Source organism: Silurus meridionalis, chromosome 7, assembly GCF_014805685.1.
Source record: "Silurus meridionalis isolate SWU-2019-XX chromosome 7, ASM1480568v1, whole genome shotgun sequence".
Classification (NCBI taxonomy): Eukaryota; Metazoa; Chordata; class Actinopteri; order Siluriformes; family Siluridae; genus Silurus; species Silurus meridionalis.
In genome coordinates, this window is record NC_060890.1 from 12,578,111 (window position 1) to 12,596,014 (window position 17,904).

Consider the following 17,904-nt stretch of genomic DNA (forward strand, 5'->3'; position numbering starts at 1 on the left):
TGGTTTAGAACAAAATACGACCATGTATTAAGAATATACATGCAGTGCTTCTTAAAGGATTGTGCAGTCAGAGAAAACCAGGTTACCCATTTGCCTTGTACTCAATGCTGGACCTCTAAAATTCCCACAGGTTCCCTTAAAATAACCAACTTTGCCTGTACAACACTTTCCCTTTACCCTTTTCATTTTCTCTCTACCCCTCTGTCTTGATTATTTGCCCATGCCTTGTTTCTTCTTTCAGCCCTTCTGTCTGGTCTTGTCTGTTGTTGACAGTGTTGCCATTTTATGCATCAAGAGTATTGTTAACATGCCTGATATTCTTACTAATAAACCAACACAGTCTGTTTTCTATTAGTCTATAAAGGAATGAAAAGAGATGAACATGCTATCAGACTATGGCATCAGATAACTCCCACTTCTTCTTGTCTGCTCAGATGAGAATGTTGCAGAGGGAAATTGCCTCTGCATGACAAAAGTGCCTGTCTCTGTGTGTGTGTGTGTGTGTGTGTGTGTGTGTGTGTGTGTGTGTGTGTGGCTTGCCAAATTGTTGCTTTGGCCACAGAGCACAATAAATGGACAGATTTCCAGTGGAACTGGCCGTAAGGGCAAGCATATAGAAGATAGTACAACTCTTGCCCTTATATAGTGCAACTCTTGCCCTTATATAACTAAGTGTGTGGGCATATATGTGAATTTATGTGCTTATATGTACCTTGCTCTCTCTTTTAAATGATAATAAATAATAATAATATAATAATAAATAAATAGATGAGTTGTTGAGAAGTACAGTAGGAAATAGATATGTACATAAAGATCTATAAGTGAAAATGACTATGCGCAAGATGTGTGTAAGGCAAAATATATGTAGAAAAACACAAGATATGTAAGTGTACAATATGAAATATGTATACTGTATGTACAATGGTACCAAGAAGTTAAAAAAAGAGTACAGGCAGGGTGGAGTGGGTGGAGAAGAGTGGCAGGAGTGATTTGTGATAGAAGGGTATCTGTGAGAGTAAAAGGGAAAGTTTATAGGACTGTGGTGAGACCTGCGATGTTGTATGGTTTAGAGACAGTGGCATTGAGTAAAAGACAGGAGGTGGAGCTGGAGGTAGCAGAGATGAAGATGAGGTTTTCGTTGGGAGTGATGAGGATGGACAGGATTAGAAATGAGTTTATTAGAGAGACAGCACACGTAGGACGTTTTGGAGACAAGGTGAGGGAGGCGAGATTGAGATGGTTTGGACAAGTGCAGAGGAGGGACATGGTGTATATCAGTAGGAGAATGCTGAGGATGGAGCCACCAGGAAGGAGGAAAAGAGGAAGACCAAAGAGGAGGTTTATGTATGTTGTGAGGGAAGACATGCAGGTAGTTGGTTTGAAAGAGGCAGATGTAGAGGACAGGGGGTATGGAGACGGATGATCCGCTGTGGCAACCCCTAATGGGAGAAGCCAAAACAACGGTACAAAGAAGTTATAAAGTGTACATATACCTGTTATAAAGAGATCTAAGATTTGCTAATAATTTACATTTATATATAGTTATAATTATACTAATATAATACAGAATTTACAGAGTGCTGAAGAACTGCGATGATTCCTGGCAATAAAATCAGTAAAGCATTGACATTAATCTCATGAATATTTATGTAAGTTTATACATTTCTACAGTCCATAGATTTAAAACCCTATTTAAAGTATGTGTTTTAATTTAGAGGCTCTTAATTGAAGGATCACTGTCCTGGCAGGCTTTTTACTCAAAACAGACAATATTCAGTTAATGAGCTCATTTTTAAACCCTCCATAATTTACTATTTTGCTTCATTGAACTCCAGCTCCAATTAATTGAAAAGACTAAGTATTTATGGAATTATATAAAAGGTGTAATTTTCCTGAACCATCATGTTTCCTTTTCCATTTTTCATATTTATCTGATCCTTTTATCTCCTTCCCTTTCCTTCCCTTCCCTTCTCTTCCCTTCCCTTTCCTTCCCTTCCCTTCCCTTTCCTTACCTTACCTTACCTTACCATACCATACCATACCATACCTTCCCTTACCATACCATCCCATACCTTCCCTTCTTTTACCATCTTGTGTGATCTGTCTGCTTTTTTTATAAAGTTCTTTTCCTTGGTTTTTGCTACTCATCACTCCTTCTTTTGTCATTTTCATCATCTTTATTTTCCCTCCCTCCCTCCCTTCCTCTTATGCCTGAATTTGGGGGATGTTTTATGTGATTGAAATCTCTGGTGTGCACATGATGTGGAAACATGCACTTTTCCAATTCTGATTATGCCAGGATGACTTGTGAAAATGTTTTCGTTTTACTTTAAATTACTCTTTAAAGGTTGAAGTGACGGCAGTTCAGCTTGGCCATTCTAAATGTCCTTGCCAAGGATGCTTCGGTTCTTTCATTTGAGTAATGGAGCAATGCATCAAAACACACATACAAAATCTCTCTCTTTCTCTCTCTCACTCTAACACACGTGCATTCTTACATGTATATACACAGAATGAAAACTCAATCTAGCTTTTCCTTTTAAACTGCTTTCCTTCTTGAATCACACACATGTGACCGTATAAATATGCAGGATCACATTTAAAATTGTAAGTTTTTGACAAATTGATTTTAAAAGTAATTGGATCTTTATATGATGAGATCCTTAATGAATAGTTTTCGTACTGTAGGTGTAAATGTCCTTGAACAAATGTTTGTGTGAACCACGGTACTTTTTATACACATTATACACTTTATCCTCAGCTTGTCACTTTCTTGGAGGCACCAGCAACAGTGATCTTGACTGAATGTTTAAGGACATGATTAGAGTGCGGGGGTACAAGTGTAACTGTCTGTGGTTGGATGTGTGACTTTTGGCATTCAATGAGATTGCATAAACTGGTCGACATTGAATTTTATTTTTCTTGTGTTCATTCTTTCCTACTTGAAATACTGCTGAATAGACAGAGACCAAATGTATGTGTAAATATGATGGTGATACAGTCATTTTTACAGCATGTTTTATCCAACTGTAAAATGTAATAGCCACAATAAAAAATTAAGCCCCTATACAATCATCATCCTACTAAATCATGCTACTAAAGATGCGTCCATATCAAAACTTGTATAGAAATCACTCAATTGCAAGCATCAAATACCATTGGATAGTATGTGATAGTGTATGTGGGCACATTAATGGATAGGTGACACTACGGTAATCAAGCAAACTGCAAAATGGCCTTGCGAAAATATCAATTGGCGAATAGTGGTACCTTTTATAAGTGTTTCAACCTAATTAATTTTATAAGTGTTTAAACCTAACATCTACAGTATATGGCATTCAAACAATCTCTCAGGTTAATTCTGTATTGTTTTTAATTGTGGGGTGAGAGTGGGGGTATGACACTGACCATTACAGCTTTAGGGGCAGAAAATTAAATAATTAAAGACAAAAAGAAAGTCAAGTCAAGAAGCTTTTATTGTCATTTCTACCATATATAGCTGACGAGAATTCAAGAATTTCAGAAGAAAGAAAGAAAGAAAGAAAGAAAGAAAGAAAGAAAGAAAGAAAGAAAGAAAGAAAGAAAGAAAGAAAGATGTTGCAATTGCGATACACCTGCAAAAGTTGCAATGGTTTTTCCAGTGGTAAACAAAACTATTAAATTGGGCCAAAAAGAGTTAAAAAAAATGTTATGTATGTTCACACCTAGGCTGGGAATCTATCTTAGGATCTATTGTCTGTTTTAGTTTCTGTGCCTCATCTTCCATTGTCCTTGACAATTCCTTCATGTTCCACAATATTATTTACCTCCCAAAAACATGCTAGTAGATAAATGAATGCCCCCAGGTGTTAATAAGTGAGTGACAACTGTCCATCAAGGGTATGTTTGGTATATCCCACCTGCCAGTGTTACTGGGATATGTTCTCAATTGCCATGACCTTAACTGGGCTAAAGTAAGTTGTGCTAGAAAGGGGATCTGCCAAATGTCTTAAATGTAAATGTGAAATGGATATTTAATAATAATAATAATAATAATAATAATAATAATAATATTTTTTTGTATAGCGCCTTAAAAAGTAGCATCTCAAAGCACTTTCCAAGCATAAAAGTAAAGAAAAAATAAATAAATAAAATAAAATAATGACACCTGATAAGTATTTAATAGTGTAAATATATTGCAGTACTCATATAATCATGTTGTTCAGTTCCAACAACGTTATTTGACAGAGCTGTGCACAGGGACTGGATCTGTTATGGGAGAAGTCAGAATTTGGGCTGCATTTTTAGACAGCATCTGTGTTAAGTCATACACACATTCCCCCATTGGAAAAATGTGGGTGTAGGAATAATTGAAGGGTAGGGAGGAGATGGCAAGGTGGTGGGTGCAAAAACTTTACGACAAGGAACGAAAGGAGAGGAGGTAATATATAGGATGTGGTGGAGGAATGTGGTGTTACAGCTATAACCTTTCTTTCAAACTTTATTATTCCAAAACAACTGAATTGTCTAAACAACATTTTTTTTATCTCCTTTGGGATTAAGACATCACCTTATACTTCTTATTGTTGTATACATTACTAAGGTGCATTTATACTTCTGATAACTGATCTTATGACCGCATGAGTGCGTAAGCTCTAAAGCTCTGATGGTAGGAACAGGCAGCTGTAGTATCGTTGCTTGCGTGACTCCCACTCTGTGGTAAAAATACTCAAACCTGCCCACCAGACTCAGCTCTCTCTCACTCTTGCATCTCAGAGCGGTGTGTCTCTGCTTGGCCAGCCTGTGCAGGACCATCCTCCTACACACTACACTGAACAGGGTGGAAAACACAGAAGGAATAGATCTGTCAAGGTCAAAACAAACACCTAATGCACAGGGGATTTCAATTGCCTACTGAGTGTGTTATGAGATATTTTCCAACCTCCCATGCAGTGATTCTGATGAGATAGGATAATCACAAATCATAATTAATATCCAACAGATTTTTGAAATCTTATAATACTGTAGTTTTCATTCGATTTGTGCTAACCTATAATATCATTATGGTGTACATAAACATAGACACTGCTTTGGTGCTGTACAAAGCCAGACAGATAAGTGGTGCAGTGGGAAAAATTGTCTCCTCACAGCTCCAGGGTTCCCACATTGATCCTGTGGGTTTCTTAGAGCTGTTTGTGCTGAGCCTCTGCATGGGTTTCCTCCAGGTTCTTTGGTTTTCTCCCACCTCCACAAAACATGCTGATAGGTGGACACGAAACACTACATAGCCTGTAGATGTGTGCGTAGTGCCCAACCAGGGTGAATTAACAGATCATAATTGGTGCTCCCAAAGTGAATTCACTGAATCCTCACCAGGGTAGGAGCAGTTACTGAAGATGAATGAATCAATGATTGTATGCAAACATTCTTTCCAAAACAAACATTTGGTGACCTATAAAACTACATTACATAATGCCATTTGGACATTTTTCTCAACTGTAATATGTTTCTTGTTTCTTAACCCTAACAAAAGTGCTAGCATTTAAAAATCTTATCAGTACAAAAAGTAAAATAAAAATGTAATTTGTACCTTAATCTACTACTTATAAACTACATATAAACTTCTCTGTCTCATTACCTGAGACAAATGTCACTTGTGGCATTTAAACACAAGCCTCATTGCAGTCCCCTAATAATATTGATTGCTGTTCGTGCCAAAGCATCATGAGGAAATAATTGCTTATTAATTCAGTAAATGTGGATAATTAGACTGTTGGTATCTGTAGCTACATGTACTGTAACCTACTAACCTTGCCAAGTGAGGAACAATATAACATTTTTTAACATTACAACTGATTTGCTTTATATTTAATAGGTACAAATATAATACACATAAATATGTATACGTAAATATTTAGCCTGATAGATCTCAATTACTTTCTCATTTGTTTCTGAATTTCTTTGGATCTCGGCATGGTGTATTGCTTTTGAGGATCTTTTGGTCTACTTCACTTTGTCAGGCAGGTCCTATTTAAGATATTTCTTGATTGTGAACAGGTGTGGCAGTAATCAGGCCTGGGTGTGGCTAGAGAAATTAAACTCAGGTGTGATAAACCACAGTTTTAACAGGGGGGCAAACACTTTTTTACACAGGGCCATGTAGTTTTGGATTTTGTTTTGGATTTGGATTTTGTTCTGCAGTGAATTTGCAAGTATAGGTGTTTGTAAGCTCGATATATTTGTATTGTAAGATGTTTTTTTCACCAGACATGAAGAAATTAAGACTGTGTTACTGTGGTTTAATCTTACATTAATATAATGATCCCCAGAGTCTGATTTCTAGGGTTGCTCAGAATTATTTAATGACGACGTGCAAACTTTGATGCTATTTAGGTCTTTTTGAGCAATCTTTATGGGACATTTTTTCTCACTGGTGTTGAGGTTTTCTGTGTCACGCTTTTATATAAAACATCTACAAGAACATTGTGTTCCAATTGTTTTGTATTGTTTCGAGGGTTAATGTCATTACAGTTTCAAGTAACTTACACTGGTTTTCTAAACAGGTTAGCAGGCTCAGTGTGTTCTTTCTGGCCAAGTGTGTGTGTGTGTGTGTGTGTGTGTGTGTGTGTGTGTGTGTGTGTGTGTAAAAGAAAGAGTGTGAATTTGCATACCTGTAGCTTGGATACTTTATCACTTCCTGTGAAGTCGCACCTCATCTGCAACTGTTAATGGACCTCTCAGCATCTTCTGTCACCTGTGTGTGTGTGTGTGTGTGTGTGTGTGTGTGTGTGTGTGTGTGTGTGTGTGTGTGTGTGATTAGAGTGCATTATAGACCATCACTGTGTAAAATGTTTAAATCAATAACATACACCTAATCAACAGTGCAACAGAAAATAATCCATCATTGCATTGGAGGTGATAAATGATTATATAGATATAGATTACAAAGATTATATAGTGTACTAGAGGTTAGCGAGACTAGACACAAATGTTTGTGCAGTTAATATTGGGAATGATGTGTGGGTAAAATCACCAGTGTTATGTCTTATAGAAGTTTGTTAATTTAGGCATTTTACTTTTATAACGGCAGATATTTTGAAACCAGTAATTTTTCACATTAAAATCAACAACAAAAGGTTGTGGAAACCGGACTATAATTCTAATTGGTGCTCTCTGAATTTCCCATTCCACATTTAGTTCTTCTTTTGTGCTACATTAGCCTCCGCATTTTCAAGTAGGCTTTGAACTAGCTTTTGAAAAATGCAACTGGGTGATCAAATTCATCCAAAATGTGTGGAGCTAGTGCAGGCTACTCAAGTTTTTTTCTCTCAACCATGGTGAATTATGTATTGATGGACCTTTTTTGTGCACAGGGGCATTGTCATGTTTCTCGGGCCCCTTAGTTCTAGTGAAGGAAAATTGTAATATATTGTACACTCCGATCACATTATGCCACATGTTCAGTGGAAGTTAATGATAGCTTGCTCAGAAACATATAGCAAAAACTCATCTCAGATAATCTGACAGGTTTGAGTGTATTATATTTAAAAGAATATATTTGTGAGCATTGAAATGTTAATGCTACACAATGCAATGTTGACCTTTGTATCACTTAACATATATCACATAACATTTCCATTTCAGACCATTTTAAAACCATTTTGTATCTTAATTTCTTTAACTATATCAAAACCACAAACCACCCCAGGATTTGGAGATGTTTCATGGTTCACTTGCATGACTTTTCAGTTTTTGCATGCTATGCTGTTCATTACTCAAATGCAAAAATGAAGATTTATTACTATTAACAAATCTGTTTTGTTTCTACTGTCATTTAGAAGTAAATTTAGCATTAAATGTATATTTAATACAAAGTCTGCTTTGTGACATGCAGTCTAACTGTAGCTCATGTGTATTTGTGTAATGGCACATATATGTATGTGTGTTTGTGTTTGTTTACGTTGCAACATTTGAGTAATCAGATTTTAGAGCAGAGTGTAATAGAGCCAAATAAAACAAAGCCATAATCCACAAGCACACAATCTAAAATAAATATGGAGAACCAGATAACAATCATGTAACACAGTCCAAAAATCCTTTTGGACAAAAAAAAAAAAAAAAAAAAGCTTTAAATGAATTCAAAAGACAAACTAGTTACACAACATGATGTATCTAAGATTGGACAAGAAACAAACAAATCCTGTATGCGGAAACAAGAACCCCGGTGGGCCGAAAGCTACGGTAGCCATGTGTATAGTTGTTTCTGGAGGTGCGAGTGACATAGAGATTCATTTTTGTGAGAGTTTAGTCAGAGGCCTGCTTGCTCATTTTATTTCTAACACATAGCAGGCAATCATTACACTAGCTGTGGTGCTGTTATGGTTTGTCTACTGTTCCAAGCCAAGCACATATAGATTTAGATTCAGGAGTGCACTTACCCACACACACAATCTGCTTCCGTTAACATATGCATCACACAGTCCTAACCCAAAACACGGCACATATTATCACAGCTTAAAATATAAACACTGGCCAATATTTGTCTTCAGTCAGAAAGCAGTATCCAGTATAACAGGTCAAGAATACGGTAAATTATTTCGAATATACTACCTCTTTCAAATCACTCAAATACAACCATTGGTTATATTTTACAAAAAATATATGCTGCTGGAAATGATGTGCAATGATATTTGGATTTGGATAGTGGCGTTTTGTGTATTTTATGTTTTATGTTTTATGTTTAAAACTGCAATATGAGAATTTAGTGGTCCCCAGGAACTCACTGGGTTACGTTCTAAGATATAAAGAGTTCCGAAAATCCCCCGCAGCCCCTATGGTACCTTATTGAATTCATCTAGACATGTTACAATAATGTGTTATAAAAAAAATTAATGAAATTTCTTAGTGAAAACAGAGTTTAAAATGTTATTCCTAACGTTCCTGAACATTCGGTCCCGCTGCGGATTCCCACGAATTTTAAGATAATCCACAACTTGCTGTTAGTTGGGTTCCAAATGAGAACAATTTTCCAAGCCGCGAGTTCCAAACCGCTAATTATTAATTGTATTTGAGCACCACAGGCAGTATGACACAAATATGTTGATTCTTATTGCACATTTTTTATTTAATACCAAAAAAAATATAGATAATAGTACTCCCATTTTATAAAGCCAGCTTGTTTTCATTTTGTCATTCTGCAATGTTAAGAGAATGAACCTTTTAATTATCTACTTCTGATAAATTTGTTTACATTATGATCCCTGAAAATTTTAAGATAAAGTACAGGCATGGATTTTATTTCACCAGCGTCACAGATCACTGGGGTAGAGCTTTGATTTTGCACATGGTGTATTTCTCACTTAATCAAATCCCTAAGACAGTCATTTATCATTAAACTTCCTCCTAATTTACTCCCACTTGAAATGAGCTTGTAAGATCTATATGGTTCTGTGTGTGTGTGTGTGTGTGTGTGTGTGTGTGTGTGTGTGTGTGTGTGTGTGTGTGTGTGTGTGTGTAACTGTCAGCATTTATCTGTGCATGTTTGCTTTCAATATCTGGCAGTTTGAACTGGGGTGCTTTTATGCTTGAAGGAAGGTTTAATGTCCACAGGTTATCTGTGATTCAAAGCTTTTCAAATAAAAACATTTCATAACATTTGATTTTCTCCTCACACACCAACAGCTGTCAATAAAATATCGCTTCAAATCTTTGTGGTGCGATGAAAAACAACAGAACAATACAACAGAAATAAACAACTATTGATATGGACTAGCATAATTCAATCAGGATAAAGTAGTGTCTGTACTTACCTGTCAATCATTCCTTCTTTCATACTTGGAAGAATGGGCATGAGGTGGGAATACACGGTGGACAGGGCACACATTCACACACTCATTCATACCTAAGGGCTATTTAGAGTAGCCAGTCAACTTTTTAGCACATACTGCCATTTCTTTGAGGAGAAAACCAGTGAAAAGAAATGTCACAAACCTGCAGAGAAACTCCAAACATTTAGTAACCCGAGCTCCAGATTGAACCAGAGACTGGTTGGAGCTTTGAGCTAGGAACACTAGCTGCTGCCTGCCTGTCAGTCATGTTGTCACTCTGCCTTTTACACTAGCATTAAGGTGTTCTAGACTAGAAGAAGTGCGGGTGCGTGTGGGTGTTTTAAAGGTGAAAATTCTTAATGTCTAACATCTGAGACCACAATCAGATACTAAACTAAATACTATATAGGTAAAGGCACATACTAGGTGCCTTTACTGACCTAATTAATGTCCTTACAGTCCAAATAGCTTTCCTTTTATTATACTATGAATTCAAGCCTTGACAAGATGTCTATTTTATTTAAATCACTGTATATTTAGACATCACAGAAATGGTGAGATTGAGGGAGATTTTCTGAATCATCCTCTCCCTTTGGTTATTTAGAACATATGTTATAAAAATAAAAGAGCAAGCTGAACATCAGCCACACACCTGGCTTTCACAGAAATAGAATCTCAGTGCAGGCTTGAGGATATGCATAGTGTGATATCAAGATTTCAAATGCCCGGAAATTACTTTACCGTCCTCCACCATCATACATTTCTTCTAATCTGAGCAGCAGTTTCTCCCTTCCTCCCTCTGTGTACATGCTGCTAACCCATGCCTGAGCAAATGTATCAGTGTTTGTGTGTGTGTGTGTGTGTGTGTGTGTGTGTGTGTGTGTGTGTGTGGGGTGTTCTTTTGGATTATCCCTGAAGAAGAGGGGAGGGGAGAGGAAGAAAAATGGAGAGTGCGAAGAAGCCTGGCCAGGATTTTTTTTGTGCATATACAGTATGATACACAAGTGACTGAAAATAGTTCAAGAGGCATGTTACAGATGACTCATTTAGTGTGCAGTGAATTCTCCTCACACCTCCATACTTCATCAGGTTGGTAGCCATGTTTTGACACTAGTGTATGCTTCATGGAAATTCTACTCTGCCCAGGGCTCTGGTCAATAAAAAGGGGTCAATGACATCACTTTTGCAATTCATCATCATACTCACACACTCGAGCATACAGAGTCAGCATGTCTGAGCTCTGAAATTTTACTGTTTTTCTGATTCAGGATATTGCCTGGTGCAACTCACAACAATCTTTCTAGACAGAAAATTATTTTGCCATGTATGTTTCCATTTTTATTTATTCACATTTAAAATATTTAATTGTATGGGAGATGCCAGATTACACTAGACCTGATTCAGAGTGATTGTGTGGGTCAACAGTGGGTCATTATGCATTATTCAGTGTGTATTTAACTTAAACTGTACATAGTCAAAACCTAAATAACAAATATTATGCACTACATCTAGTGAAATCAACAGTGCCATACATCCTGGAAGTAAATTTCGTTTATATTTGACTTATTTTTGGATGTGTTTGACTTGATCCTCTCTCTATCATTATTGCTTTCTTTGGGTCTCTGACATTTTTGTGCTGTTCTGATACTCATTAAACAAATTATGTACCCTAGATTGTTCACTGTTTTATTACTTATAATGCATATATGAACTACTTCCACAACCTCCACAATAAAGAAGTAAAAAAAATACCCCCCCCCCAAAAAAAAAAAAAGAAAAGTTGATGTAAACTAAAACAGAATGCAATGATTTGCAACTCCAATATTTTATATACAAGCGCACATAGAAAACTTTTCTAATGTTTCAAATGGGAAAATGTACCATTTTAAATAAAATATTTTAATCTGAAGGCCTCAATAATCTAAAAAAAGCTGGGACATTGCCATATTTACCACTGTATAGCATCCCCATTTTCTTTTAACAACAGTCTGTAAACATCTTGGAACTGAGATGACTAGTTGCTGGAGTTTTAGGGGGTCTCATTTGTGTCTGATACCTAGACTCTACTACTACATGCAGTAGCCAGTCTGTTGTAATAGATGCAGTGTAGGGTTTAACAATAAAATAAAAGTAAAAAAAAAATAAAAGTCCTAAAAGTTTTTGGATCATGTTGACGTATGGATTCTCCTTTGCTTGATAGAGCTTTAACCTGTATTGGGTGGACTGTTTTCACAGACATTTCTGAATTTGTTTCTGAGCCGATGCAATGATTTCCATTACAGAAACCTGTCTGATTTTTTTTGCCGCCTGAGGGCCAGAAGATCACGAGCATCTACTATTGATTTTTGCCCCCTGTCCCTTGAGCACAGAGATTTCTTCAGATTCTCCTAATCTTGTTATGATATTATGTACTATAGATAAGATATACAAAGTCTTTAGAAGTTTATGTTGAGGAACATTATTCTTATATTTTTACAGGATTTTTTAAGTGCAAACCATCTGACTATCCTTATTTTTAAGAGACTCTGCTTCTTCAAGATACCCAGTCATGATACTGACCTGTTGCCAATTAAAACAATTAGTTGATCTGCCTGGTGGCTCTATCAGCATTCTTCTACTGATATACCCCATGTTCTTCTTTTGCACATGTCAAACCATCTCAATCAGGCTTTTCTCACCTTGCATCCACAACATCCTACCTGCCAGGTCCCTCTAATAAACATATTTCTAATCCTGTCCATCCTCATCACTCCCAATGACAATCGCATCATCTTCAACTCTGCCACCTCCAGCTCTGCCTTCTGTCTTTATGACAATGCCACTGTCTCTGAACCATACAACATAGCAGTCATAAACTGTCTTGTTAACTTTCCCTTTCACTCTTGCAGATACCCCTCTATCACAAATCACTTCCTCCACTCTTCACCACTCACTTCATCCTGCTACTCTTTTCTTCACTTCTCTAACACACTCTTTATTACTTTTCACTGTTGACCCCAGCTACTTAAACTCATCCACCTTCACCACTTCTTCTCCCTGCAACCGCACCACTCCACTGCCCTCCCTCTCATTCACACAAGTCTTACTCCTACTGACATTTATTCTCCTTTAGTCCAGTGTGTACCTCCAACCTGCTCCCTACTCTCGCCACAAATCCCAATATCATCCGCGAACATCATAGTCCACGGAGACTTCTGTCTGACCTCGTCATTCAACCTGTTAAACACTGCTAACAGGAAAGGGCTCAGAGACGATCCTTGTTGCAGTCCCACTTCTATCTTGAACCATTGAGTCATTCCTACTGCAAACCTCACTGCTATCACACTGTCCTTATACATGTCCTGCACCACCCTCACATACTTCTCTGCCTCAGCTGACGTCCTCATAAAATACCACAACTCCTATCTTGCCTCCTCTTCTCTATACCTACAAGTCTTACCAGGGCACAAGCACACTATTCGTTTTGCAGTTCTGGCTAGGCCTAAGTGATGTATCCAGATGTATATTTGGTGTCATGTTTTTTTTTTTGTAATGTTGTGCTCTCTAATTATATTACTTTATTGACTTACCAATAATGAACAGATGAGTCAAACAAAGAATTCCTCCAAATTTTCAAAGTACTTTGGAACTTTTAACTTGTTAACAATGCTAGTTTTTAGTGCAATATTAAAAGATGAATATGTCAGTTAATAAAAACAACCCATACATTTTGCATGACTATATCATTCTTTGAACCCTCTGGTGGTTGTTATGAAACAAAATGTCAAATTTTATGTAACACTGTTTATATTTCTATTATTTGTTTTTGAGCTTTCAGTCCTATTGTGTGTAAACCAGCATTGTACCACAAACCAGCTTGTGCATGGCCAGGAATCCTTATTTTTATCTAGTTCTGCCTTTACTGAATATTTAATCAAGACCCAACCACCGATTGTGTAACCTCAGCACTTTCTTACAACATCCACCCAGGTTGAAGGCCTACAGATTTGCCCATCTCTGGGGAAGGTTATGTGTAACACAGGTTAGAGGGTTGCATGGGCAGCATTCTAGCCACTGTTGCTAATGAACTGAAACCAAAATGTATACAGTCATGCCAGAGTGAGCAACTTAACAACACAGATACATTTCTTTGTGTATTGCTGTGCCAGGCTGAGGAAGAGGAGTGAGTGATGGAGTCTCTGTTCAGAGGGGAACTGGGATTGCTGGGAGGAAGTGAGGGAATGAAGGAGGATGGCTGCTGGGCGGGCTCACCCTTACCTGAGGATATGTACTCTGCCTCCCACTTTGCACTTATCAGCGCTTACCAGGACATCAAGACCCGACTGGCCGGCCTGGAGAGGGAGAACACTGACATCAAAAGGAAGCTGAAGCTTTATGAGATAAAGGTAATGTAGTTTCAGAGGAAAGCCGGCCTCAAGATATGGGACTTCAAATTGAAAGATTATCAGGTGTCAGTTTCACTTGCCGACTCACCCGGTGGAGCAGCTGTGATCAGTGAGCACTTTGATTGGCGAAATAAATGAACAGGGTTATTGTTACTGAGGGGTTTAGCTCTGTGGGAGATATTAATAATCACAAAACCAAGCTTCAGAAGAGCACTGCTTAGATCCAGACGTGCTCTTTAAAAGAGCTTTATTAATAACCCAGCTGGACTTTGAGCTTGGTAGTTTATCAAACAACTCTTCTTTTCTGATGGGTGAGGGCATGAGGGTGGACACATGCATTGATAAATATGGGGTAAACATATATATATATATATATATATATATATATATATATATATATATATATATATATATATATATATATATATATATATATATATATATATATATATATATATATATATATATATATATATATATATACATATATAAATAAACCTAATGGAATACAATGAAAATATTCTCTTTTTGTATGGGACACACACACTGTTGTCACTTATTTTCTGAGAGGACCTTTAAATAATTAGTTCTAAATATTAATTTAGCTAATTATTGTCTACACCTAAATCTAACTGTAACCTTCATTTCAGTCACCAAAGAGAATAAAATAAAATTTTCTTTAAAGCTGCAGTTTTTTTTTCCAGAAACAAAGTGTTTTCTTTGATGCCATCACGTTAACCAGACAGAAACAGATTCAGTATAAACACACTGAAACAAAACACAAAATGATATGACAAAGAAAATTGTAACATGAAATGTAGAGAAAGGGTACAATGACAAACATGAACAGACAAACAAGAAACACTGAATGTGGTGCATGATGAGTCTTTGGTTCAGTGGTGAGACTTTATACAAATGCTAATCAATGGGAATATGACTCATTTGCAAAAACATGGGAATCATAGTCCTGCAGCATAAACCTGGCACTGGAAGCCAGCCAAATGTCTTCACAAACTCTCAGATATTCACATATCAGATGTAAATCCTCACCACCAAGATATAAATCCAAATTTACACACTCTCACACACTGTAAAGAAATATTAATTGAAAATTGATTATGGAACACACTGAAAACACAAAAGGCTTATTACTCTTTATTATTATCATTAAGTGCAATGTTTAAATTTGCCCATTTATTATTAATATTATTCATTCATTTAACCTGGAAATCAGTGGCAGGCTTTGCATCTGGTACCTGGGCCTTCAGTGAGGACTTTAGATTATAGATTATAGAAACCATCAATACTATACAAAAACGCAATATAACAACGTGTGGCTTTACAGAGAGAGAGAGTCATTTCACATATGGAGGCTGAATACCATTTTACTAAAGCAATAAGCTCCAAACCTCTACACTACAACCGCAACTGTGCACCTACATCATCTGGAACATCATCTCTAATAACATGACAAAAACATACAAAATGAAATAAAATACAACCTACTCACCAGAGATGCAGACTCATAATGTGCACCGCTCCCCAGAGGCTGTAAGCCAGTGGTACCACTCGTTTTCACTGGTCTGGAAGTTGATTTTTATGAATGTCCGTGACCAAATCAATTTCTTCCGTAGGCAAAAAAAGTCTAACTCAGATGTATTAATTTGTGCAAAACGCTACATATGTGTTTTGCCTTTTCGAACTTGGCTGTAACAGTTTTCCTCTGACCCACCAATCATAGGACGGAAAACTGCATATGCTATTCTGGGCATGTAAGGCGAATTTGAAATCTGATTGGTTAAAGAAACAGACTCATTGATAATATTCTCTATGGTAAAAAGGCCAGCAGTACTGACTTTGAAGGCCCTGGGCAGATAAGATTGACATGGGAGCACATAAAGTCTAAAATCTGATTGGACAAAAAAATCTAACATCCACATATGTGCAGTAAAGAGAAACGCTACAAAATAAAGAGAATAAACTATTAGGAAAAAAATCATACCATTTCATGGATCAAATATTAGAATTTAGGTTGTAAATGTAGGTTAGTGCTTCTGATAGTGTTTAGGCCAGCAGAGAAGACTTTGCTGGCCCTGACCACCCGCCTCTGCTGGAAATACATGAGCACAGTATGTTTGTGCACCAGTTCTGATCATCCTAAACCAACATGCCCCCAATAAAATTGAGCCTCTTCCTTGCTGTCTGTAATTGCATCATTAATCTTCTTGGTGCTTTAGTAGCACAATGCTAAGCAATATTGCTGCGCTCAGCACTGCTGGATGACCATGATCCATGCTAACCTCTTCCCTGGAGCATTCAGTCTGCTCTTCCTGTCAGATTCTATACTCTGTCCAGACTGCCCAGTTCTATATACAATGTGCTAACAACTCCCAGTTGCACATTCAAGACTATATAGACAAGAGCAGTTTATATGCAAAAGTATATGAGCTAAAAGACACTGTTGTTTTTGTTATGCAGGTCAAAATGAGAAAGTGTGCTCCATTTATAGCTCTTTGAGTCACTCCTTCTTTAGCAGGTGTATGTAGGTGTGACAGCAGGGCTAGGTGCTGAACAGCAGCTGTTTTTCAGGGACATGGCGCTCTGTCCAGACCTCACAATGTTCAGTTTTCCGTGGAGAAACACACAGAATTTAATTCACACTTCTTTCTTTAAAGCTCCAAATGCATTTTGTGTCATGGTGAAATGAACAAGGTGCTCTGACAAGGTGACAAATGAGTGTGTTGTGTTTGAGTTAGAGTGTGATGTAAACTCTTAGTCATCTCTTTCGCTAGGGTTTGTCTTTCAGTGCTGACGCACAAAACTAATATGTGTAAAAATTAATAAATAAATATATTGGAGAAAAAAGTGGTTGGTCTGTAAGTGTGGCACAACCAAGAATCTTTTAGAACATGATTGAAACCCTGCGAATAAAATGCACAATCCTTGGAATGAAGAGTTTCTGAAATACACAGATATATTGTACTACAGATGACATTTAGATATTTGCAGTATTTAGCTGTGTCACTAACTAGCCAGCAAAATATCACCTGCCATTTAAAAATATGAGCTGAATATTTGGATGAAATCATTATCTAGCATGGGTAATGCATTTTCCACTATAATTGGTATCTGAATTACACAAATAATAAAAATGTACTAGTAAAAATGGTGATGTGTGACAGGCCAATTCACACACACACACACACACACACACACACACACACACACACAAAAGCATGCACATGCACACACACAACTCTGCTTCTAGTGCTTCTATGTCTTTATCTTTTACGTGTCTACTGATCTTTTTTCTTCTCTCTCTATCTCTATCTTAAACACAAAGCTTTGTAGATGTTTTTAGCTTATAAATTGGCTATATAAGAAATATCTGTAGCTTTTTTGGGGGATTTCTACCATGTTTTGTCTTAAATGTAATTAAAAATGCATCATTATCTTTTTGTTACACTTTTAAATGTCATTGTTGTTGCTTAGCTAGAATTGTTGACTTTTTTCAACAAAGTTCAGTGCGATAATGTAAAACTAATCGGAGCTTTGTGTTTCCAATTTCTAGATTGTAATTACAATGTAAATGACGTTCAACAGCCATTCAATATTAAGCTGTATGAAAGTAGTGTATTGTTAAGATTTTTCTTGATCCTTTCTATTCGATGCTGTCACATTTTTAGTAAATGTCTAAATACAACATTATAAAT

The 17,904-nt window shown here is 36.8% G+C and overlaps 1 protein-coding gene across 2 annotated transcripts in view; it reads left to right on the forward strand.

Moving 5' to 3' along the window:
* Positions 1-17,904, forward strand: part of tbkbp1 (TBK1 binding protein 1) — a 41,350-nt gene that overhangs the window by 8,236 nt on the left and 15,210 nt on the right. For both annotated transcript variants that reach the window (XM_046854470.1, XM_046854471.1), the window contains exon 2: positions 13,955-14,191. In XM_046854470.1, coding sequence (XP_046710426.1) covers positions 13,976-14,191 — 216 coding nt within the window. In that variant the 5' untranslated portion in view covers positions 13,955-13,975. The remainder of the gene's footprint in view (positions 1-13,954; positions 14,192-17,904) is intronic.